The sequence below is a fragment of the Papio anubis genome, chromosome 2, assembly GCF_008728515.1.
Source record: "Papio anubis isolate 15944 chromosome 2, Panubis1.0, whole genome shotgun sequence".
NCBI lineage: Eukaryota > Metazoa > Chordata > Mammalia > Primates > Cercopithecidae > Papio > Papio anubis.
This window is the reverse complement of record NC_044977.1, coordinates 91141327-91164864: the sequence shown is the minus strand read 5'-3', so window position 1 is coordinate 91164864 and position 23538 is coordinate 91141327. Positions and strand designations below refer to the sequence as shown.

General features: G+C 55.1%; 4 protein-coding genes across 13 annotated transcripts; all 4 read left to right on the top strand.

The window, feature by feature from the left end:
* Positions 1–6266: 6266 nt before the first annotated feature.
* HYAL1 (hyaluronidase 1) lies at positions 6267–10356 on the top strand. 3 transcript variants are annotated; one of them, XM_009200713.4, is made up of 5 exons: positions 6268–6809; positions 7294–7473; positions 7651–8217; positions 9175–9264; positions 9452–10355. In XM_009200713.4, exons 1-5 carry the CDS (start codon positions 6789–6791, stop codon positions 9767–9769), a joined length of 1176 nt encoding a protein of 391 aa, XP_009198977.1. In that variant the 5' UTR covers positions 6268–6788; the 3' UTR covers positions 9770–10355. The 3 variants fall into 3 exon arrangements, with proteins under 3 accessions (XP_003894431.1, XP_009198977.1, XP_003894434.1); XM_003894382.5 differs by having other exon boundaries at positions 6267–6809; positions 7294–8217; positions 9452–10356; XM_003894385.5 differs by lacking the exon at positions 7294–7473 and having other exon boundaries at positions 6272–6809.
* A 443-nt stretch (positions 10357–10799) lies between these two features.
* HYAL3 (hyaluronidase 3) lies at positions 10800–18075 on the top strand. Of its 4 annotated transcripts, none has more exons than XM_009200716.3 (4): positions 10800–11057; positions 14984–15894; positions 17181–17270; positions 17387–18075. In XM_009200716.3, exons 2-4 carry the CDS (start codon positions 15001–15003, stop codon positions 17654–17656), a joined length of 1254 nt encoding a protein of 417 aa, XP_009198980.1. In that variant the 5' UTR covers positions 10800–11057; positions 14984–15000; the 3' UTR covers positions 17657–18075. The 4 variants fall into 4 exon arrangements, with proteins under 4 accessions (XP_009198980.1, XP_021790069.1, XP_003894435.1 ...); XM_003894386.4 differs by lacking the exon at positions 10800–11057 and adding an exon at positions 11354–11450; XM_021934377.2 differs by lacking the exon at positions 17181–17270 and having other exon boundaries at positions 10861–11057.
* On the top strand, positions 10844–14197 carry NAA80 (N(alpha)-acetyltransferase 80, NatH catalytic subunit). Of its 4 annotated transcripts, none has more exons than XM_003894389.2 (2): positions 10844–11057; positions 12921–14197. In XM_003894389.2, the coding sequence occupies exon 2, from the start codon at positions 13130–13132 to the stop codon at positions 13988–13990; it is 861 nt and encodes a 286-aa protein (XP_003894438.1). In that variant the 5' UTR covers positions 10844–11057; positions 12921–13129; the 3' UTR covers positions 13991–14197. The 4 variants fall into 4 exon arrangements, with proteins under 4 accessions (XP_003894438.1, XP_003894440.1, XP_009198979.1 ...); XM_003894391.3 differs by having other exon boundaries at positions 10855–11057; positions 13066–14197; XM_009200715.3 differs by lacking the exon at positions 10844–11057 and adding an exon at positions 11339–11450 and having other exon boundaries at positions 13066–14197.
* Positions 18076–18305: 230 nt separating the features above from the next.
* On the top strand, positions 18306–23377 carry IFRD2 (interferon related developmental regulator 2). 2 transcript variants are annotated; one of them, XM_021934372.1, is made up of 12 exons: positions 18306–18680; positions 20438–20557; positions 20645–20729; positions 20824–20948; positions 21032–21189; positions 21356–21406; positions 21490–21668; positions 21752–21857; positions 22179–22316; positions 22405–22533; positions 22612–22707; positions 22847–23377. In XM_021934372.1, exons 1-12 carry the CDS (start codon positions 18431–18433, stop codon positions 22925–22927), a joined length of 1518 nt encoding a protein of 505 aa, XP_021790064.1. In that variant the 5' UTR covers positions 18306–18430; the 3' UTR covers positions 22928–23377. The 2 variants fall into 2 exon arrangements, with proteins under 2 accessions (XP_021790064.1, XP_021790065.1); XM_021934373.2 differs by lacking the exons at positions 21490–21668; positions 21752–21857.
* Positions 23378–23538: the final 161 nt, after the last annotated feature.

Here is a 23538-nt window from a genome sequence, read left to right as displayed (position 1 = left end):
GGGTTTCACCATGTTAGCCAGGATGGTCTCAATCTCCTGACCTCGTGATCTGCCTGTCTCGGCCTCCCAAAGTGCTGGCATTACAGGCGTGAGCCACCACATCCAGCACCAAACACTGTTTCATATTTGACAAAGCTTCCTGTATAATTTTTATACCAAATAAGCCAGATTATATCTTTTTTTTGGACTTTAGGGAACTTGATGTCTTAAAGGATTAATTAGGTTGGAAAAAGACATAATTTACAATTGGATATTGTAAGGTTTGTCAAATATAAAAGGTTTAAAACCCTTGATACTACAAAGTAGGATTACAGGTAATTGTGAAGTCATTTATTTAACCACAGTGTTAACTCAAGGATTTCAAAAAAAGCAAAACTCTTCATTCTCTGATAGAGGAGATTTATTTTCTAAATGAGAAACCCTAGTAAAAACAGCACAAAGCCAATTAAATTTGTTTTTCAAAATTTTGTAAACTATGAAATTTAATCTTGGTTATAAAATATAACTTCCATAAGCCTTTTAAAACCTTTATAACTTTTATTAAGGAGTTTGTTAATGCCTCAAGAAAACCTTGTTAATCTGGACCAGGAGCAGTGGCTCATGCCTGTAATCCCAGCACTTTGGGAGGCCGAGGTGGGCAGATCACCTGAGGTCGGGAGTTCAAGACCAGCCTGCCCAACATGGAGAAACCCCGGCTCTACTAAAAATACAAAATTAGCCAGACACAGTGGCACATGCCTGTAATCGCAGCTACTAGGGAGGCTGAGGCAGGAGAATCGCTTGAACCCGGGAGGTGAAGGTTGCAGTGAGCTGAGATCATGCCATTGCACTCCAGCCTGGGCAACAAGAGTAAAACTCCATCTCAAAAAAAAAAAAAAAAAATTTGGACAGGCATGGTGGCTCATGCCTGTAATCACAGCATTTTGGCAGGCCAAGGTGGGCGGATCATAAGGTCAGGAGTTCCAGACCAGCCTGAACTACATGGTGAAACCCCATCTCTACTAAAAATACAAAAATTAGCTGGGTGTGGTGGTGACATCTATAATCCCAGCTATTCAGAAGGCTGAGGCAGAGGAATCACTTGAACCCAGGAGGCGGAGGTTGCAGTGAGCTGAGATCGTACCACTGCCACTGCACTCCAGCCTGGGCGACACAGCAAGACTCCATCTCAAAAAAAAAAAAAATTATCTCAGTATTTTTTTCCTTAGCAAACCAAAGCTTAATAATAATATGACAACTTGGCCTCACATGGTGGCTCACGCCTGTAATCCTAGCATTTTGGGAGGCTGAGGTGGGAGGATCATCTGAGGTCATGAGTTCAAGACCAGCCAAGCCAATATGGCGAAACCCCATGTCTACTAAAAATACAAAAATTAGCCAGGTGTGGTGGCACATGCCTGTAATCCCAGCTACTGGGGAGGCTGAGGCAGGAGAATCACTTGAACCCGGGAGGCAGAGGTTGCAGTGAGTGAAGATTGCACCACAGCACTCCAGCCTGGGCCACAGAGCAAGACTCTACCCTGAAAAAAAAAAGTATATGACAACTTGATTATATAAAAGTTTTTGGGGCCGGGCGCAGTGGCTCAAGCCTGTAATCCCAGCACTTTGGGAGGCCAAGACGAGCGGATCACAAGGTCAGGAGATCGAGACCATGCTGGCTAACACAGTGAAACACCATCTCTACTAAAAAATACAAAAAACTAGCCAGGTGAGGTGGCGGGCGCCTATAGTCCCAGCTACTCGGGAGGCTGAGGCAGGAGAATGCCGTAAACCCGGGAGGCGGAGCTTGCAGTGAGCTGAGATCCAGTCACTGCACTCCAGCCTGGGCGACAGAGCGAGACTCCATCTCAAAAAAAAAAAAAAAGTTTTTGGGTTTTTGACCCGGCTTGGTGGCTCACACCTGTAATCCCAGCACTTCTGGAGGCCGAGGCAGGTGGATCACGAGGTCAGGAGATCGAGACCATCCTGGCTAACATGGTGAAACCCCATCTCTACTAAAAATACAAAAAAATTAGCCAGGCGTGGTGGCAGGTGCCTGTAGTCCCAGCTACTCAGGAGGCTGAGGCAAGAGAATGGCGTGAACCTGGGAGGCAGAGCTTGTAGTGAACCGAGATCTGGCCACTGCACTCCAGCCTGGGTAACAGAGCGAGACTCTGTCTCAAAAAAAAAAAAGTTTTGGGGTTTTTTGTGACTTACAGTGACTGTTCATGACATGGTTGGACTTTCCTATTTGTTCTGAACATCCCTCCTTCTTATTTACTTATTTTGTTTTATTATTTTATTTATTTATTTTTTTGAGACTGAGTCTCGCTCTGTCACCCAGGCTGGAGTGCAGTGGCATGATCTCAGCTCACTGCAACCTCTGCCTCCCAGGTTCAAGCTATTCTCCTGCCTCAGCCTCCTGAGTAGCTGGGATTACAGGCACACGCCACCATGCCTGGCTAATTTTTGTATTTTTAGTAGAGACAGGGTTTCGCCATGTTGGCCAGGCTAGTTTCAAACTCCTGACCTCAAATGATCCTCCCGCCTTGGTCTCCCAAAGTGCTAGGATTATAGGTGTGAGCCACTGCGCCTGGCTTATTTTTTTTTCTAGCAGAATCTTGCTCTGTCACCCAGGCTAGAGGGCAGTAGCACAATCTCAGCTCACTGCAACCTTCACCTTCTGAGTTTAAGTGATTCGCCTGCCTCAGCCTCCTGAATAGCTGGGATTACAGGTGTGGGCCACCATGCCTGGATAATTTTTGTGTTTTTGTTGTTGTTGTTGTTGTTGTTTTTGAGATGGAGTCTTGCTCTGTCACCAAGGCTGGAGTGCAGTAGCATGATCTCAGCTCACTGCAACCCCCACCTCCCAGGTTGAAGCAATTCTCCTGCCTCAGCCTCCTGAGTAGCTGGGATTACAGGCACCTGCCACCACGCCGTGCTAATTTTTGTATTTTTAGTAGAGATAGGTTTCACCATGTTGGCCAAGTTGGTCTCAAACTCCCCACTTCAGGTGACCCACCCACCTCGGCCTCCCATAGTGTTGGGATTACTGGTGTGAGCCACCGCTCCCAGCCAAAAAAAAAATTTTTTAATCTTTTTTTTTTTTTTTTTTGAGATGGAGTCTCGCTCTGTCACCCAGGCTGGAGTGCAGTGGCCAGATCTCAGCTCACTGCAAGCTCCGCCTCCCGGGTTTATGCCATTCTCCTGCCTCAGCCTCCCAAGTAGCTGGGACTATAGGCACCCGCCAACTCGCCCAGCTAGTTTTTTGTATTTTTTAGTAGAGACGGGGTTTCACCGTGTTAGCCAGGATGGTCTTGATCTCCTGACCTTGTGATCCGCCCGTCTTGGCCTCCCAAAGTGCTGGGATTACAGGCTTGAGCCACCACGCCCGGCCTTTTTTAATCTTTTTTTTTGAGACAGAGTCTTGCTCTGTCACCCAGGCTGGAGTGCAGTGGTGTGATCTCGGCTCACTGCAAGCTCCGCCTCCCGGGTTCACGCCATTCTCCTGCGTCAGCCTCCCTAGTAGCTGGGACTACAGGTGCCTGCCACCACGCCCAGCTAATTTTTGTATTTTTAGTACAGATGGGGTTTCACCATGTTAGCCAAGATGGTCTCGATCTCCTGACCTCATGATCCACCCACCTCAGCCTCCCAAAGTGCTGGGATTACAGGCGTGAGCCACCGCGCCTGGCCTTTTTTAAAATCTTATTACCATATTACAGCTAGAACAAAATGCTGCTAAATTAACAATGATCACACAAAGTATATGATTTCTTTTTTTTTTTTTTTTTTTTGAGACGAGTCTCACTCTGTCACCCAGGCTGGAGTGCAGTGGCGCCATCTCGGCTCACTGCAAGCTCCGCCTCCCGGGTTTATTTATGCCATTCTCCTGCCTCAGCCTCCCGAGTAGCTGGGACTACAGGCGCCCGCCACCTCGCCCGGCTAGTTTTTTGTATTTTTTTTTAAATAGAGACGGGGTTTCACCATGTTAGCCAGAATGGTCTCGATCTCCTGACCTCATGATCCACCCACCTCGGCGTCCCAAAGTGCTGGGATTACAGGCGTGAGCCACCTCACCCAGCCAAAGTATACGATTTCTGAGCGCTGTAAGTGTAAGCAGAAATTAACACCAGCTGGCTGTTAAATGCTAACTTTAGTCATTTAAAGGAAATTGCAAGGCAGAATCCCAATCCAGTTTCTTACCTAGTGATGGTCTCAGGCTGTAGACTGCTCTCTACCATCCTAGAAGTAGGAAAAAATAATAATAATTTCCCTGTTGGAAGTGAGCTTGAACTCCATAAAGGAGTTACCTGCCTTCCGTCATCATGGAAGTAGGAAAACTTGCCTTCCTTTTGGGAGCAAGTAAAACTCCAAAAAAAAAAAAAAAAAAGTTGTACAGCAAAATAAACTTTAGATCTCAACCAAATTTTGAGAGATCAAGGATTCTCTGGAGGGGGTGCTCCCAGACTTCAGCAAATCATCCTGTTGGTTTGAGCCATAAAGTTATCTCATGCTGGTACCTAGCATAGATAGGCAATTAGTCAAAGGTCAGGGACATCTCCACTTAGAATCCATCCATAGCTACCAAATGTGAACCCAGAAAATCTGAGACAGCTCTCAGTTAATTTAGAAAGTTTATTTTGCTGAGGTTGAGGATGCATCCGAGACACAGCCTCAGGAAGTCCTGACGACACGTGCTCAAGGTGGTCCGGGCATGGCTTGGTTTTATACATTTTAGGGACATATGAGACATCTATCAATACGTAAGAAGTACATTAGCCAGGTGTTGTGGCTCATGCCTGTAATCCCAGCACTTTGGGAGGCCGAGGCGGGCAGATCACAAGGTCAGGAGTTCAAGGCCAGCTTGGCCAATATGGTAAAACCCTGTCTCTACAAGAAATACAAAAATTAGCTGGATGTGGTGGCATGCACCTGTAGTCCCAGCTACTCTGGAGGCTGAGGCAGGAGAATCTCTTGAACCGAGGAGGCAGAGGTTGCAGTGAGCCAAGATCACACCACTGCACTCCAGCCTGGTTGCAGAGCGAGACTATGTCTCAGAAAAACAAAAAAGAAGTACATAAGCTCTCTCCAGAGAGGTGGAGACAGCTCAAAGCAAGGCCACCCACTGGGGGCTTCCAGGTCACAGGCAGGTGAGAGATAGATGGTTGCATTCTTTGGAGTTTCTGGTAAGTCTTTCCAAAAGAGGCAATGAAGGCAATCATAATATGCATCTATGTCTGTAAGCAAAAGGATGACTTGAATAGAATGGAAGGCAGATTTGCTCTGAGCGGTTCCCAGCTTGAAGGGGCCCAAGATATTTCCCTTTCACACATGGAACAAGTGAAACTACAAATGAATGAACAAGCATGTGCTCACTGACAGCTCATACACATGGTCACACAAACACAGGGTCTCATGCTCACAAGACAGCAGGGCTCACACACACCCAGTCCCAGGCACTGGGTTCCACACTCACACCTACTTGCCACTGAAATTTGTGCAGAGGCTCAGATGGTCACTAAACAGGGCTTCACAAAGACAGTCACTGACCCAGCACATATACAAAGGGTGATGACACAGCCCTGACTTCATGAACATAGTGCCTTTCAGAAACAGGTCCCTACAACAGGGATGACTTATCCACTAAGCACAATAGACCCAAGGCCTAGGGCCACAGTAATTTCAGGGGCCCACAAAAATGTTTTTTTAATCAGAAGAATAATATAAATATAAATATATTAATAATTAATATATAATAGTGTAACCCAGACATGACCTCCTGGGCTGAAGCAATCCTCCTGCCTCAGTGTCCCAAGTAGCTGGGACTACAGGTACACACCACCACGTCCAGCTAATTTTAAATTTTTTTGTAGAGATGGGGTCTTGCTACGTTGCCTAGGCTGGTCTCCAACTCCTGGGCTCAAGCAATTCTCCCACCTCAGCCTCCCAAAGTGCTAAGATTATAGCCATATCTATCTATATATATAGATAGATATATATGTTGTTGTTGTTGTTGTTGTTGTTAGACAGAGTCGCTCTCTGTCACCCAGGCTGGAATACAGTAGCACAGTGGCACGGTCTTGGCTCACTGCAACCTCTGCCTCCCGGGTTCAAGCGATTCCCCTGCCTCAGCCTCCCAAGTAGCTGGGATTACAGGCGCCTGCCACCACGCCCGGCTAATTTTTTGTATTTTTAGTAGAGGCGGGGTTTCACCGTGTTAGCCAGGATGGTCTCAATCTCCTGACCTCGTGAGTGATCCGCCAACTCGGCCTCCCAAAGTGCTCAGATTATAGGCGTGAGCCACCACGCCCGGCAGGCCTGGCCATATTTTTAAATATTTTTTTTAAGGAGGCAAAAGGATCCATGAAGGTAAAGTGCCTAGGGCCCATCAATGTCAGATGTAAGAACACTCCCTGAGCACAAGACATGGAGGAACCCAGTCTCCAGTATCACAAACAGGCCTGCCCAGCAGGGTCTGCCCCCGCCCACCCCCTGCAGCCCCGGTAACATCACAACGCCCTGCCCTAGTGCTGACAGCGTGGGAGGGGCCACTGCTGGCCCAGCCCCACCCCCAACCAAGATCCCTTTGCCAGGGATTTCAGAGGTAGCCCTGATGCCTGGCCTGGCCTGGCTTCCCAATCCAAGGCCCGCCCCTTGGCCCGCCCCTGGCCTGGGCGGGGTGACCCCCTACAAAAGCTCAGAATTTCCAGCAGCTGCTCCTTCCTCCAGGAGTCACTGGTGCTGCTGGGGTAGAATCTAGCCAGGCCCTGCTTAGGCCCCCATCCTGGGGTCAGGAAATTTGGAGGATGAGGCCCTTCAGCCCCAAGGTCAGCAGGGACGAGCGGGCAGACTGGCGGGTGTACAGGAGGGCTGGGTTGACCTGTCCTTGGTCACTGAGGCCATTGGATCTTCCTCCAATGGCTGCCAGGATTTCTGGTGGAAGAGACAGGAAGTCCTCCTCCCCTTGGTGGGGTCAGCCTGGGGGCTGAGGGCCTGGCCGTCAGCCACTCTTCCCAGAACAGATGTCATGGCCTCAGTGGCTCATGGGGAAGCAGGGGTGGGCAAGCTTAGGCTAGAGCAAGTCCTGTGGGAGATGGCAGAGGCCTGGTCAGAGAGGCAACTCGGATGTGCCCTCCAGTGGCCATACTCACCTCCATGCGTCTCCTCTGCCCTCCCGGAGCCCTGCAGATCAATGTTTAACAGAAACCAGAGCAGCGGTGGATTAATGTGCAAGGGCTCAGCCCCCTAGCCCTGAGCAGTGGGGGATGAGAGACTTTGCAACCTGTTCTCAGCTCTGCCTCCCCTGGCCAGGTTGTCCTCGACCACTCCCGTGCCATGGCAGCCCACCTGCTTCCCATCTGCACCCTCTTCCTGACCTTACTTGATATGGCCCAAGGCTCTAGGGGCCCCTTGCTACCCAACCGGCCCTTCGCCACCGTCTGGAATGCAAACACCCAGTGGTGCTTGGAGAGGCACAGCGTGGACGTGGATGTCAGTATCTTCGATGTGGTAGCCAACCCAGGGCAGACCTTCCGTGGCCCTGACATGACAATTTTCTATAGCTCTCAGCTGGGCACCTATCCCTACTACACGCCCACTGGGGAGCCTGTGTTTGGTGGTCTGCCCCAGAATGCCAGCCTGATTGCCCACCTGGCCCGCACATTCCAGGACATCCTGGCTGCCATACCTGCTCCTGACTTCTCAGGGCTGGCAGTCATCGACTGGGAGGCATGGCGCCCACGCTGGGCCTTCAACTGGGACACCAAGGACATTTACCGGCAGCGCTCACGGGCTCTGGTACAGGCGCAGCACCCTGATTGGCCAGTTACTCAGGTGGAGGCAGTAGCCCAGGACCAGTTCCAGGGAGCTGCACGGGCCTGGATGGCAGGTACCCTCCAGCTGGGGCGGGCACTGCGTCCTCGCGGCCTCTGGGGCTTCTATGGCTTCCCTGACTGCTACAACTATGACTTTCTAAGCCCTAACTACACCGGCCAGTGCCCATCAGGCGTCCGTGCCCAAAATGACCAGCTAGGGTGGCTGTGGGGCCAGAGTCGTGCCCTCTACCCCAGCATCTACATGCCCGCAGTGCTGGAGGGCACAGGGAAGTCACAGATGTATGTGCAGCACCGTGTGGCTGAGGCATTCCGTGTGGCTGTGGCTGCTGGTGACCCCAATCTGCCAGTGCTGCCCTATGTCCAGATCTTCTATGACATGACAAACCACTTTCTGCCCCTGGTAAGTCTTCTGTAACCTGCCCACCTTGTCAACCTGCCTTGTCAGATATTAGGTCCAGCCTTGGGGTACTTTAGCCTTGGGACATTTTCTTTTTTTCTTTTTTTTTTTTTTGAGACAGAGTCTCACTCTGTCGCCCTGGCTGGAGTGCAGTGGCATGACCTCGGCTCATTGCAAGCTCTGCCTCCCGGGTTCACGCCATTCTCCTGCCTCAGCCTCCCGAGTAGCTGGCACTACAGGCGCCCGCCACCACACCCGGCTAATTTTTTGTATTTTTAGTAGAGACGGGGTTTCACTGTATTAGCCAGGATGGTCTCGATCTCCTGACCTCGTGATCCGCGTGCCTCAGCCTCCGGAAGTGCTGGGATTACAGGCATAAGCCACCGTGCCCGGCCCCCAACCTTGGGACATTTTCATCCATTCATTCTTTTTTTTTTTTTTTTTTTGAGACAGAGTCTTGCTCTGTCACCCAGGCTGGAGTACCAGGGGCAAGATCTCAGCTCCTGCAACCTCCACCTTCCAGGTTCAAGCGATTCTCCTGCCTCAGCCTCCCGGGTAGCTGGGATTACAGGCATGCCACCAACATGCCTGGCTAATTTTTGTATTTTTAGCAGAAATGGGGTTTCACCATGTTGGCCAGGCTGGTCTTGAACTCCTGACCTCAGGTGATCCTCCCACCTCAGCCTCCCAAAATGCTGGGACTACAGGTATGAGCCACCATGCCTGGTGCATGGGCACATCAATTGAGTGTGTACTTTGTGCCAAGCTCTGTGCCAGGCACAGGCAATTCAACATTTATTGGAATTCATAGGCTAGAGGAGGAAGCAGTTTGCCTCTGGTCCCGTGGCCAGAGCAGCCCCAGGTGAAGGTTATGAATTATTTGCCCCATCCAATGGTGTTCCAGCAGTCTGCCACAGGGTGGGAAGGAGTCCTCACAGAACTGTGCTGTCTCCTTCCCAGGATGAGCTGGAGCACAGCCTGGGGGAGAGTGCGGCCCAGGGGGCAGCTGGAGTGGTGCTCTGGGTGAGCTGGGAAAATACAAGAACCAAGGTGAGCTTAGGCCTGGCATGAGGGTGGGGGTGGGGAAGAGGTGGGGTGATTAAGCTGACTGGGTAGACCCTGACTTACCCTTTCTACCTGCAAAGTCCTGGCTGACCAGCAGGTGAGTGTCTCAGTGCCCTAGGAGGGTCCATACATGACCAAGGTGTCCCTGATGCTCTCCTCCCCTCCCACCTAGGAATCATGTCAGGCCATCAAGGAGTATATGGACACTATCCTGGGGCCCTTCATCCTGAATGTGACCAGTGGGGCACTTCTCTGCAGTCAAGCCCTGTGCTCCAGCCATGGCCGCTGTGTCCGCCGCCCCAGCCACCCTAAAGCCCTCCTCATTCTTAACCCTGCCAGTTTCTCCATCCAGCTCACGCCTGATGGTGGACCCCTGAGCCTGCGGGGTGCCCTCTCACTTGAAGATCAGGCACAGATGGCCGAGGAGTTCAAATGTCGATGCTACCCTGGCTGGCAGGGACCGTGGTGTGAGCAGAAGAGCATGTGGTGATTGGCCACACATTGAGTTGCGCACCTTGAGAACCTAATGCACTCTGGGTCTGGCCAGGGCTTCCTCAAATACAGGCACAGTCATATAAGTCATGGTCACAGTGAAGAGTACACTCAGCCACTGTCACGGGCATATTCCCTGCACATGCATACTTACAGACTAGAACAGTGGCATAAGGAGTTTGAACTACAGCAGACACCATTCATTTCATGTCCATATGCATCCACTTGGCAAGGTCATAGACAATTCCTCCAGAGTCACTGAGCCAGTCTTTGAACTGCAGCAATCATAAAGGCTGACATTCACTGAGTGCCTACTCTTTGCCAATCGCCGTGCTAAGCATTTTATGTGGACTTATTCATTCTTCACAATGAGACTATAAGGAAACTGAGTCACTCACAGTGAGGGTAAACACGTTGTCCAAGGTTGCACAGCACGAAAAGGGAGAAGTTGAGACTCAAACCCAGGCTGTCTAGCTCTGGGGGTACAGCCCTTGCGCTCCTACTGAGTTTATGGTAACCAGCCCTGCACGACCCCTGAGTCTGCTGAGAGGCACCAGCCCAGCAAATAAAGCAGTCATGATTTACCTAGCTGTTTATTGAGCGCCTAAAATGTCCAGGCCCCGGTATCCAAAGGGCACAGGAAAGGCTTGTCACTCTCACCAGATTTGACGTCAGTCTAAGAGCGGCTGCTTCCCAGGGTGGGGCCCAAATTTCAGGAGGAAGCCCCACCGGATCTGACAGTTTCCAAGCTGTCCTGGGGTGGGAGGCAGGCGGGAACTGAAGCTGGACCGGTCCGAGCCTGGGGCGGGGCTGGCAGAGGCGGAGTCAACTGAAGGCGGGGCCTGCGCCTGGCTGAAGTGGTAACGTGTTGGGCCGGGGCAGGGCCTGGAAGAAGCCAAATCGAGGCGGGACCTAAGCTCTGACGCAAGGAGCAGGAGGCGGGGCCTGTATGGGGCCGAGTGGGGAGGAGGCGGACTCAAATGGAGATGGGGTGGGGCTCAGCAGGGGCGGAGCTCAGCTCAGCAGGGTGGAGACTGAGCCTGCGCCTGGTGGGTGTTGTGACGCGTAAACGAGGGGCGGGGCCTAAGCGGCGACGCGCGGGTGCCGGGGCACCCCGGGAGACCTTGGAACCCCTTGGCGCGCCGCAGGACGCGACGGCTGCAGTACATCCGCCGCGCCGCTGGGGGCCAGCGCTGTCGGACCGAGGAGTCCGAGGTGGCGACTGAGTGAGATACCCAGCTCTGCGGAGCTAGGACGCGGAACATCCCGGAGGCCGGCTTCAACATGTCAGTACCGCACCCTTCCCATTTGCTGCCTGTAGGTCCACCCCGCGCGTGCGGTCCCCAAGTGGCCATGCCACTCTGCACGCCCTCCCCGCGTCAGTCGTTCGTTTCTAGAGCATGCCGAGCCACACCTGCCCACAGAGTCGAGCTCTCGAAGTCCCCATTCCCAAAAGCTCCACAGCCTGTTGTGACCCACTAGAAGGGAGGGGGAAACCGAGGCCCGGGAGAGACGGAGAAGCGACTCTCTGAGGACCCCGGAGCCCCGCCCCAGTGGGTGGGGTCGGCACTGAAGGGGTTAAGGCCGCGGGGAAGCCCGGGGCTCAGCCCTAGGGGCGGATCCTGGATTTCCTCCCTCCAGACCAAAGGGTGCAGCTGCTGCCGAGGTGGCTGATGCAGGTGAGGGGCTTATAGCCCTGTGAATGGGGTGGGAGGTGAGGGGAGTGGGGTGCCTGTTACTGACCAGTGTTTAATTGGCCTCAAGCTCAGGAGAGGTAGGGGAGCCAAGAGGCCCCCTTTGGAGCAGGTGAGTAGAAGGGGGGGGCCCAGCTGCCCGCCCACCACTAGAAAACCCCCAGCGTAGACCTGCCTGACAGCAGGACCTTGGTTAAGATGGGAAAACAGTAGGGTTTGGGCACAGGAGGCCTAGGCCCCCAACCTGGTGACCGTTGGACACCCTGTGTATATAGGAAGGAAGCTGTGGTCCTTATCTAGGTGCCTGCGAAACTCAGGCCAGTGGGGAACCAAGCCTGCAGAGGCAATACTGCTGTGTGGCTGTGGACCAGGCCCAGTGCTGGTGCTGCTGGGGTCCCATCTGAGGGGACAGTTGGGTCTATATCCAAAGTGTCCTGAGATGGGCAGAGTTGGGAAGGGGGCCAGGGGCTCCAGGCAGGGAAGGCAGTCAAGACAGGCCAAAGCTCAGCCTGATGGGTGCATGAGTGGGGCCCCAGGATCCACTAAGGCCGTGGGCATAGCCCAGGTAGTTGAAAAGGCTGGGAGCTGGAGGAGACTCAGAACATAGGGAGAAGAAAGGGACAGGAAGACTCCTGGGGCAGTTTTTCCTATGGAGGGAACCTTGAGGTAGGTTTGAGCAGGGGGTATAGTGTCTGCTTTGCATCTTCTTTTTTTTTTTTTTTTTTTTTTTTGAGAGGGAGTCTCACTCTGTCCCCCAGGCTGGAGTACAGTGGCCGGATCTCGGCTCACTGCCAGCTCCGCCTCCCGAGTTCACGCCATTCTCCTGCCTCAGCCTCCCGAGTAGCTGGGACTACAGGCACCCGCCACCACGCCCAGCTAGTTTTTTGTATTTTTTTAGTAGAGACGGGGTTTCACCATGTTAGCCAGGATGGTCTTGAACTCCTGACCTCGTGATCCACCCGTCTCGGCCTCCCAAAGTGCTGGGATTACAGGCTTGAGCCACCGCGCCCGGCCTTGCTTTGCATCTTCTATCCCATGCCCTAGTGGTGGACTGGGAGGACTACTGGAAGACAGAAGGCCAGCAGGTGGATTGGGTCGGCTGTTTTATAGACCTGGTGGTTACAGGCCCCCTGTGAGGGGAGGTCCTGAGGAAGACAAATTTGTAGCCAGAGCAGGCTGGGGCCAGAACTCCTAGGTTCTGTCCTAGCCTTAAGCAGCTCATCCATCACTCCCAGCCTCCCTCCAATGTGGGGTAGACACCTGGATCTATCTGCCCTGCTCTATAGGGGATGGGTCTCTTCCAGGTCACCTGTGCTATCACGTGAGTGTGGGACAAAGTGCAGCCCACCACTCCCCAGTTCCAGTATGCATGGTCCCCCTCGCACTCTGTCAGCCTTTCCCTGCCCCAACCCCACCCTCCCTCCTGGCACAGCCCAGCATGGCTGTTATCTACAGGAGGAGAGCCACTGTGGTCTGAAGAGATGCCACTGCCTGGAGACTGGGGTCTTAACCTCCAGCCTGGCACTGAGCCACCTGCAACCTAGCAGCAGGTGACCTTGGCTCCCAGCCTGACTCAGCTGAACCTGGATCCTGTGCATAGGCAAGAGCTGACTCTGAGCCCTGGCCCAGCCAAGCTGACCCCTACACTAGACCCTACACACCGGATGGAGCTGATCCTGAGTACCAGCCCAGCTGAGCTGACTCTGGATCCTGCGTGCCAGCCAAAGCTGCCCCTGGATTCCATATGCCAACCAGAGATGACCTTCAATCCTGGCCCAACTGAGCTTACCATGGATCCTGAACACCAGCCAGAGGAGACACCAGCTCCTAGCCTGGCTGAGTTGACCCTGGAGCCTGTGCACTGCCGACCCGAGCTCCTGGACGCTTGTGCTGACCTCATCAATGATCAGTGGCCCCGCAGCCGCGCCTCCCGCCTTCACTCCCTGGGCCAGTCCTCAGATGCCTTCCCCCTCTGCCTGATGCTGCTGAGCCCCCACCCCACATCTGAAGCAGCACCCATTGTGGTGGGCCATGCCCGCCTGTCACGGGTGCTGAACCAGCCCCAGAGCCTCTTAGTGGAGACAGTGGTGGTGGCCCGGGCCCTGAGGGGCCGTGGCTTTGGCCGCTGCCTCATGGAGGGCCTGGAGGTCTTTGCTCGGGCCCGGGGCTTCCGCAAGCTGCACCTCACCACCCATGACCAGGTGCACTTCTATACCCACCTGGGCTACCAGCTGGGCAAGCCTGTGCAGGGCCTGGTCTTCACCAGCAGACGGCTGCCTGCCACCCTGCTTAATGCCTTCCCCACAGGCCCCTCTCCCCGGCCACCCTGGAAGGCCCCAAACCTGACTGCCCAAGCTGCCCCAAGGGGTCCCAAGGGACTTCCATTGCCACCACCCCCTCCTCTACCTGAGTGCCTGACCACCTCACCCCCAGTTCCATCAGGGCCCCCTTCAAAAAGCCTGCTGGAGACACAATATCAAAATGTGAGGGGGCGCCCCATATTCTGGATGGAAAAAGACATCTGAGGCCATCCAGGGCAAGGAACTATCTTTCTGGGTCAATAGACTGCCCTGGAAAGTCTACAAGCCTCAGCCCACTGACCATACCTCAGCCCCCTAGCCCCTGGGGGGCAGCTTTAGCCTGGGCATGTTTCCTGGGTACCAGTGGGGCCAGGAGGTGGCTCTGGCTCAGAGCCGTCAGTGTGGCTGAATAAAGCCTCTGTTGGGTGTGGCTGTGACAGAGTTTATTTGTTGACCCCCCTACCCTCACCTCTCCCCTCTTCTGCAGGTCCCTTATCCCTGCAGAAGTCCCCAGATCCACCTTGGTCCTAAGGCCATTGATGGGAGGATGCCTGTCCTTCGCCTTTACCCCCCACCAGGCTCAGGAGACAGGGTGGCTGTTCTCTTCCCCATTCACTCACTCATTACCATTCACTGAGCGCCTACTGTGTGTCAAGCCCTGGACAGGACATAGGCAGTGGGTAACTAGACAAACAGACATACAGTAGCAGGATCCGTATGGCACAGGGGAGGTACACAGGCTTTGGGAACCCAAGTGACTTCACTCCACCTGGGGATCCAGGAGACCTCCCAAGGCAATGATGTCACAGCAGAGACCTGAGTGCTAGGTAGGAATTAAACCGGGCAGGTAAGGAGGTGGGAGCTGAGTGTTCTTGGAAGAGGGAACAAGGTGGACAGAGGAAAGAAGGGGACTTGTGACAGCCGTGGGAGGACACAGTGGTGTATTGACAAAGATGGGGAATATGGGAAGGAATGTACCCTCAGCTCACTGTAAAGCCCGCTTTGGTGTGCACCTGCCACTCGATGCCCGGGGCATCATAGCCAGCTTGTGGTGTGGCTGTTTTAAAAGGCCCAAGAGACCCCTGGGGAAACATGCTTTCCCCAGCTCTTCCTGTAAGGATGGAAAGTAGCTGGGGGAGCTTTCCTGGCTTTCCCTGCTGTGCGGAAAGTGTGGTCATAGCTATGGACTCTAAGCTCACACCCCCCTCTCTCCTGCAGGTTTCCATCCTTGGGGCATGACCATGCAACTAGGCCCAGCCCTGGTGCTGGGGGTGGCCCTGTGCCTGGGTTGTGGCCAGCCCCTGCCACAGGTCCCTGAACACCCCTTCTCTGTGCTGTGGAATGTACCCTCAGCACACTGTAAGGCCCGCTTTGGTGTGCACCTGCCACTCAATGCCCTGGGCATCATAGCCAACCGTGACCAGCATTTCCACGGTCAGAACATGACCATTTTCTACAAGAACCAACTCGGCCTCTATCCCTACTTTGGGCCCAGGGGCACAGCTCACAATGGGGGCATCCCCCAGGCTTTGCCCCTTCACCGCCACCTGGCACTGGCTGCCTACCAGATCCATCACAGCCTGAGACCCAGCTTTGCTGGCCCAGCAGTGCTGGATTGGGAGGAGTGGTGTCCACTCTGGGCTGGGAACTGGGGCCGCCGCCGGGCCTATCAGGCAGCCTCTTGGGCTTGGGCACAGCAGGTATTCCCTGACCTGGACCCTCAGGAGCAGCTCTACAAGGCCTATATTGGCTTTGAGCAGGCGGCCCGTGCACTGATGGAGGATACGCTGCGGATGGGCCAGGCACTGCGGCCCCATGGACTCTGGGGCTTCTATCGCTACCCAGCCTGCGGCAATGGCTGGCATAGTATGGCTTCCAACTATACCGGCCACTGCCATGCAGCCACCCTGGCCCGCAACACTCAACTGCATTGGCTCTGGGCCGCCTCCAGTGCCCTCTTCCCCAGCATCTACCTCCCACCCAGGCTGCCGCCTGCCCACCACCAGGCCTTTGTCCGACATCGCCTGGAGGAGGCCTTCCGTGTGGCCCTTGTTGGGCACCGACATCCCCTGCCTGTCCTGGCCTATGTCCGCCTCACACACCGGAGATCTGGGAGGTTCCTGTCCCAGGTAAGTGGAAGCTGAGGTCTAGGGGTCTTAGTCAGGAGGTATGGCCCTGTTCTAGGAAGGTCCCAGGAGAAGATCTTGCCTAGGGGTTGGTCCTAATCTAGGGGTTCTGAGTGGAAGGCCCTGTCCTGGAGTATCCAATGAGGGAGGCATGGCTCTGCCCTGGAAGATGTTGAGGGGTAGGGAGGCCCAGCCTTTGGAGTGCTGGTCTGAGGGGAGATATTCTGAATGGAAGGCCTGAGAAGTCACTCAGAGACTCGATACAAAGGGGCCCTACTCGGGCTGGGTGAGTGGCTCACACCTATAATCCCAGTACTTTGGGAGCCTGAGATGGAAGGATTCCTTGAGGCCAAGAGTTTGAGACCAGCCTGGGCAACAGTGAGACCCTAGTCTCTACCAAAAAAAAAAAAAATTGAGACAGAGTCTTGCTCTGTTGCCCAGGCTAGAGTGCAGTTGCACGATCTCAGCTCACTGCAGCCTCCACTTCCTGGTTCAAGTGATCCTCCCACCTAAGCCTCCTCCCGAGTAGCTGGACTACAGGTGCATACTACCACACCCACCTAATTTTTATATTTTTATAGAGATGGGATTTCGTCATGTTGCCCAGGCTGGTCTTGAACTCCTGGGCTCAAGTGATCCTCCTGCTTTTGCCTCCCAAAGTGTGGGATTACAGGTGTGAGCCACCGTGCTCAGCCTAAAAAATTTTTAGCCAGGTGTTATGACATGTGCCTGTAGTACCGGCTACTTGGGAGGCTGAGGTGGGAGGATTACTTGATCCCAGGAGTTCCAGGCTGCAGTGAGCTATGATCATGCCACTGCACTCCAGCCTGGATGAGAGAGTAAAACCCTGCTTCTTTGGGAGGCCGAGACGGGCGGATCACGAGGTCAGGAGATCGAGACCATCCTGGTTAACATGGTGAAACCTCGTCTCTACTAAAAAATACAAAAAACTAGCCGGGCGAGGTGGCGGACGCCTGTAGTCCCAGCTACTCGGGAGGCTGAGGCAGGAGAATGGCGTGAACCCGGGAGGCGGAGCTTGCAGTGAGCTGAGATCCGGCCACTGCACTCCAGCCTGGGTGACAGAGCGAGACTCCGTCTCAAAAAAAAACAAACAAACAAACAAACAAACAAACAAAACCCTGCTTCTAAAACCAAACCAAACTAGAGGGGCCCTACTGTAGAGGTAGAATCACATTGTGACAGTGAACCAGAAGAGTTTCTTGAATGTGGATGTGGGCCCACATGGATCTGGCCAGCCCAGCCCTGGCTTAGCAGCTCTCTGTCTCCAGGATGACCTTGTGCAGACCATTGGTGTGAGTGCAGCGCTAGGGGCAGCCGGCGTGGTGCTCTGGGGGGATCTGAGCCTCTCCAGCTCTGAGGTGATCATTGCCCCTTTGAGCCTGCCATGTAGCACATGCTGGGGTCCCAGGGTGGGGGACGGCCATGTCAAGACTATAGAGCAGGCATACTGACACAACTCTTCCCTTCTCCTTAGGAGGAGTGCTGGCATCTCCATGACTACCTGGTGGACACCCTGGGACCCTATGTGATCAATGTGACCAGGGCAGCGATGGCCTGCAGTCACCAGCGGTGCCATGGTCACGGGCGCTGTGCCCGGCGAGATCCAGGACAGATGGAAGCCTTTCTACACCTGTGGCCAGACGGCAGCCTTGGAGATTGGAAGTCCTTCAGCTGCCACTGTTACTGTGGCTGGGCTGGCCCCACCTGCCAGGAGCCCAGGCTTGGGCCTAAAGAAGCAATATAAAGCCAGGGCCCCTGCCACTGCCTCTTCTTTTCCCTGCTGCCACTTTTCCAGTCCTGGAGCTACTCTGTCCCACTCTTGCTCTATTCAGTTTACAGTCAACCCTCCCAAGCACACACCCCGCTTCCCTTGGAATCCCTGAGGGGTAGAAGGAGCCAGAAAAAACGCTTATAAAACCAGAGGCCCTCTGAGATCATGTGACTCCTCCATGGCAAGGAAGCAGTTCCAGGGAGAGTCAGGTTCCAGCTAGTTAGGGCTGCCAGCCTAGGGCTTTGTGCCTACACCTCACTAGGCCCATGGAGAGGTCACAGAAGATGGGCCGTGCACGGGCAGATGGGCCCCCAAAAATCTTGGCTAAGGTCGGTAAAGTGTTAAGCTGTTGTCTGCACTGTTTCATCATAAAGTCACTTTTTTCCACTGCCTGAGGTTTGGCTGTTCCTCCTGTTATCCCAAGCTCTAAGTCCTTCCCATGGTCCCCAGACTCAGGAGCAGGGGTAGGACTCGTCGCGAGCGTCCCGCTGCCAAGTGCCCTGAGAAGCCAGTCCTGCCGTGGTGTTCCTGAGGGGCGCTTCGGAGTTTACGACTGTGCACCGAGGGGGCTGGGGCGCGCGCAGGGCATTGTGGGTGCATAGTTCAGCTAGCGCGTAGTCGGCTGGTGGGCCCCAGGCGTGGACTACCATTCCCGTGGTGCGCTAACGCGCAGCCAGCCGCCGTCACCTGCGCGCTCAGGCCCCTGGGATTAGTAGTTTTAGCCTCGTGGATGTGGGCCTGAATCGGATGGCCTGGAACTCGCCTTCCCGGCGACCTGTTTGGCAGGGGGGAGCGCCTCACGAAGATGGTGGCGCGCGGGGCGTGTGGCGCCCGTCGTCTGGCCAAGTCTCAGCGCAGCGCACCGGCCGGCGTCTCGCTGCCCTGGAGCCCACACCCACCGGGTCCCTGACCCCGCGCCCCCCGCGCCCGGTTCCCGGCATGCCTCGCGCCCGTAAGGGCAACACGCTCCGGAAGGGTGGTCAGCGCCGTGGAGGAGGTGAGTGGGGTGGGGGGCGTGGGACAGCTGATGAGCGGCGGGTGGGGGTCCTGCTGGGTCCCCGTAGTTGCTCTCGAGGGCCCTGGGTGGGGAACCCCCTCGGCCAGCCCTGCGCAGCTTCCCAGAACTCTACCGAGGCTGGCACGTGCCCCAGCAGTCATTGGCCACGTGCGTGCCCAACTTGAGCTCGCTGCCCACTGCCTGTTGGGAGTCCGCGCTCCCAGCGGTGACCCGGCCAGCCTCTCCGGGCCTCAGTTTCCCCGTTGCCTCTCTGCCTCAGTTGCCTGCTGGGTGGGCAAACTCACCGGACAGAGCAGGAAGCCAGTCCCCTTGCCAAACCCTGATCCTTTCCTGGACTGGTCAAGGAAGTTGGCGGGAGTCCTGGCCTGCTCCGGTTAACAGAAGGAGGGGGATCTGTTGGGAAGCTACCTGATTAGAGCCTTGGCAGCTTGGCAGGCCTGACTCCACAAGGTGGCTGACTATCCTGGAGCCTGAGGCAGTCTTGGGACTCGCTTATCAGCTTAGACCAGGAGCCTGTCTTAATGCAGTAAACACTTATGTTTACTCTGCTGGGATGGGGTGTGTATGACGCACAAATTTATTTATTTTTATTTTTGAGGAGGAGGGGAGGACGGCTGATCACAGGAAGGAGGAAAATACCTAGGCATAACTTTAAACTGGTCACCACCATGGTGGGGTTTGGGTGGGGGACATCTAATAGGGTATAGAACATGTTCACTGAATGGTGTCAGCCCCAGACTTAGGACTCAGGGAGGCCTGGGGGGAAGTGCTTCTGGGTGAGTCCTGAGAAGATGGAGAAGAGAGCAAGTTGTGCAAAGTCTTGGCAGCTGGAGGAACCCCAGCACAGTGGAGTGAATGAGGGAAGGCTGGGCTGCTCTGGCAGGTAGGATAGTAAGATAAAATGGGAGCAGGCTGGGCGTGGTGGCTCACATCTGTAATCCCAGCACTTTGGGAGGCCAAGGCAGGCAGATCACCTGAGGTCAGGAGATCGAGACCTGCCTGACTAACACGGAGAAACCCCGTCTCTACTAAAAAATACAAAAAACTAGCCGGGTGAGGTGGCGGGCGCCTGTAGTCCCAGCTACTCAGGAGACTGAGGCAGGAGAATGGCGTGAACCCGGGAGGCGGAGCTTGCAGTGAGCTGAGATCCGGCCACAGCACTCCAGCCTGGGCGACAGAGCGAGACTCCGTCTCAAAAAAAAAAAAAAAAAAGAAAAGAAAAAGAGAAACACCATCTCTACTAAAAATACAAAATTAACTGGGTGTGGTGACGTATGCCTGTAATCCCAGCTACTCGGGAGGCTGAGGCAGGACAGTCACTGGAACCTGGAGGCGGAGGTTGTGGTGAGCTGAGATGACGTCATTGCACTCCAGCCTGGGCAACAAGAGCAAAACTCTCTCAGAAAAAAAAAAGGTGGTGGGGAGCAGAGGCCAATGTGTAGGCTGGACTTCCTCCTGCAGGTGAGAGGTGTGAGTAGTTCTTAGAATTAGGGGCAGCTTGGTGATCACACCCTGTCCAAAACTCTGCCACAGCAGCCACCCTTGCCAGTGTGAGCCCTTGTCCCTGGACAGAGCCCACACACAGGAGTGCACCAACCCTACTGACCTTTGGCTTTGGTTTTCCATCTCCGAGAGGAGCACCATTCTATCTTTTGGGATTATGAGGTTGGGTGAGGTACCCCCAGCCATCCCTCATCAGTAGAGGCAAGTTGAGTGTCCTATTCCACCTTCCCCAGGTGCCCGGAGCAGTGCCCAAGCTGACTCGGGTTCCAGTGATGATGAGGCAGCCAGTGAGGCCCGCAGCACCACCAGTGAATGCCCCAGCCTTCTCAGCACCACTGCAGAGGACAGCCTTGGTGAGAGCGGGTGGAAGTTTGACAGGGGCTTGGAGAGGGCTCCATGGGCTGAGCACAAGAAGCAGTGCTGACCAGGTGGCCTTCCAGGGGGGGATGTCGTGAATGAGCAGGGCCAGCAGGAAGACCTTGAGGAAAAGCTGAAGGAGTATGTGGACTGCCTCACAGACAAGAGGTACCCCTGGCTGCCAGCCAACTCCTACACCCAGCTCCAAGTGTGACCAAGGGAGGGCTGGCCTATATGACCCCCCCTTCTCGACCTCCCCCAGTGCCAAGACCCGGCAGGGTGCTCTCGAGAGCCTGCGCCTGGCCCTGGCGTCCCGCCTACTCCCCGACTTCTTGCTGGAGCGCCGCCTCACACTAGCTGATGCCCTGGAAAAGTGCCTCAAGAAAGGTTGGAGCTGGGGGTCCATGGGAGACTTAAACTGGGCAGACGCTGGCCCTTGCTGCATAGGCTGACTGGAAAGCATCCCACAGGGAAGGGAGAGGAACAAGCCCTGGCCGCTGCTGTGCTAGGTCTGCTCTGCGTGCAGCTGGGCCCCGGACCCAAGGGTGAGGAGCTGTTCCACAGCCTGCAGCCTCTGCTGGTCTCTGTGCTCAGTGACAGCACAGCTAGCCCTGCTGCCCGGCTCCACGTGAGTGTGCCTGTGCCCCATGAAACCCTTCCTGCACCTTATCCCTCAACAGAGTGCTGGGTTCCCCCTGTCTTCAGCCTCCCTTACTCTGAGGGGAGTGAGCTCCAGGGCTGGGAACCCAGATTCATCCGCTGACTGTGGCACAGCATTGCCCTTCTCCCAACAGTGTGCTTCTGCTCTTGGCCTGGGCTGCTACGTGGCTGCTGCCGACATCCAGGTGAGTGGTCTTTGGGCACAGGTGGTAGAGCATCTAGGGCTGTAACTCTGCCTCTGAGCTCCCCTGCCTCCCTGTGTTCCTAGGACCTGGTCTCTTGCCTTGCCTGCTTAGAAAGTGTTTTCAGCCGGTTCTATGGCTTGGGCAGCTCCACAACTCCTGTGGTTCCTGCCAGCCTGCACGGCCTGCTCTGTGCTGCCCTGCAGGCCTGGGCATTGCTGCTCACCATCTGCCCCAGCACCCAAATCAGCCACATCCTTGACAGGTAGGTGTGGCTGTCCACTGGGATGGGGGGATCTCAAAAAGGCCCCCAACCCACACATACAGCTCAGCCTGCCCCTTCCCTAGGCAGCTGCCCCGGCTGCCCCAGCTCTTGTCCAGTGAAAGTGTGAACCTGCGGATCGCTGCCGGTGAAACCATTGCACTGCTCTTTGAGCTTGCCCGGGACCTTGAGGTGCGAGGGACAAGGATGGGGGGTGCTTGGTGATACCACCTGCCCATCACAGGCTGGATGCAGGGGGTGCCACAGAAAACAGAGCAGCTTTAGGTCATTATGCAGAGGAGGTGGCCCCAACACAGATTCATCTGCTAGATGTCACGATGGGTGCCCTGAGCAGTGGTGTCCTGGCCTGACAGACGCCCAGGAGGGGTCAAAGGGGCCAGGCAGAGAAGAGAGGGTCTTTCAGGGAAAGGATGGGTTTCGGCAGTGCACTGTTCAGAGCCAGCAGAGCTCAAGCATCTACCTACCACACACCTTCCAACGCTCCCGTTGCAGGAGGAGTTTGTTTATGAGGACATGGAGGCCCTCTGCAGTGTCCTGCGCACTCTGGCCACTGACAGTAACAAGTACCGTGCCAAGGCTGATCGCCGGCGCCAGCGCTCTACTTTCCGTGCCGTGCTGCACTCCGTGGAGGTGTGTGTGAGAACATATGTGTCCTAGTGAGGGTGCACTCCCAGGCATAGTAGCCAAGCCCAGTTGTGTTGGCCCCTCTACCCTGCAGGGCGGTGAATGTGAAGAAGAGATAGTGCGCTTCGGCTTTGAGGTGCTCTACATGGACAGCTGGGCTCGGCACCGGATCTACACTGCCTTCAAGGAAGTGCTGGGTTCAGGCATGCACCACCACCTCCAGGTGCGGGGATGCACAGGGAGGGGACACCTGGTGTGGCTGCTTCAGTCTGGCCTGAGCTCACTGCCCTCTGCCCCCCAGAACAATGAGCTACTCCGTGACATCTTTGGCCTGGGCCCTGTGCTGGTGCTGGATGCCACTGCCCTGAAGGCCTGCAAGGTTCCACGCTTCGAGAAGGTTTGCACCCTTGGGCACCTTTCTCTTCCCCCTATTCCCGTGTTTCCTGGAGGCCTGAAATTCTGCAGAGGCTGGAAGAGGACCCCCAGCCCTTTCCCTTCCCAGCTCCCCAAGGTGTCACTCTCTGTCCCCACTCTAGCACCTGTACAATGCTGCTGCCTTCAAAGCCCGGACCAAGGCTCGAAGCCGTGTGCGGGACAAGCGGGCAGACATCCTGTGAAGCAGGACCTGCTGAAGAGGAGACTTTCTATGCCCTTGGTCCGTATTTTTAACAGAAGACAGTGCAACAACTGGTCTCCACCAGTATTTGTCACTTTATTTTTTTAATGACAAAACCAAAAACAGACATGGGGTGGGTAGCTGGGGGCCCGGACACTTGGGACCCTGGCCCCTTTGTCCCTGCACTCAGCCCTGTGGCCTCTTCCTGCCCTGTCTCAGGCCAGGCTAAATACGTGCCTGTCCCAGGGCTGTGGGGCAGGCACTAGGGGGCCTTTCCCTTCCTTTCCTTTCTCAGGCCCAGGATGACCCACTCTTAGAGGGGGTGGTGGCATCTGGACAAATGCCACCACAGCAGGTGGAGAGGCAAAGCTACCTGGAATGGATTTGTGTGCTGATTTTTAAGAATTATTAGAGATAATTAAACAGAATGGTCAGGCTTCTGTGGTCTTAACCCCTGGGTATTTTTCTGTTCTCCCTCCCCACCTACCACCCCAGGCTTGGGCCCAGCTGGGTCTTCCACAATGTCACGTTTGCCCTCCAAGGCAGTCTTTCCCCAAGTGGTGCCTCTCCTGCTACTCAGAGCCCAGCCTGTCTTTGAGAGCTGAGGCTGCA

Coding starts and splice junctions, on each gene's coding strand:
- HYAL1 (XM_003894382.5), top strand. CDS start 6,789: ATGAGGCCCTTCAGCCCCAAG. Junction 6,810..7,293: donor TGAGGCCCTTCAGCCCCAAG/GTCAGCAGGGAC, acceptor TCCCCTGGCCAG/GTTGTCCTCGACCACTCCCG. Junction 9,265..9,451: donor GGGAAAATACAAGAACCAAG/GTGAGCTTAGGC, acceptor CCTCCCACCTAG/GAATCATGTCAGGCCATCAA.
- HYAL3 (XM_009200716.3), top strand. CDS start 15,001: ATGACCATGCAACTAGGCCCAGCCCTGGTGCTGGGGGTGGCCCTGTGC. Junction 15,895..17,180: donor CTGGGAGGTTCCTGTCCCAG/GTAAGTGGAAGC, acceptor CTCTGTCTCCAG/GATGACCTTGTGCAGACCAT. Junction 17,271..17,386: donor TGAGCCTCTCCAGCTCTGAG/GTGATCATTGCC, acceptor CCTTCTCCTTAG/GAGGAGTGCTGGCATCTCCA.
- IFRD2 (XM_021934372.1), top strand. CDS start 18,431: ATGGCCTGGAACTCGCCTTCCCGGCGACCTGTTTGGCAGGGGGGAGCG. Junction 21,669..21,751: donor ATCAGCCACATCCTTGACAG/GTAGGTGTGGCT, acceptor CCCCTTCCCTAG/GCAGCTGCCCCGGCTGCCCC. Junction 22,534..22,611: donor GCATGCACCACCACCTCCAG/GTGCGGGGATGC, acceptor TCTGCCCCCCAG/AACAATGAGCTACTCCGTGA.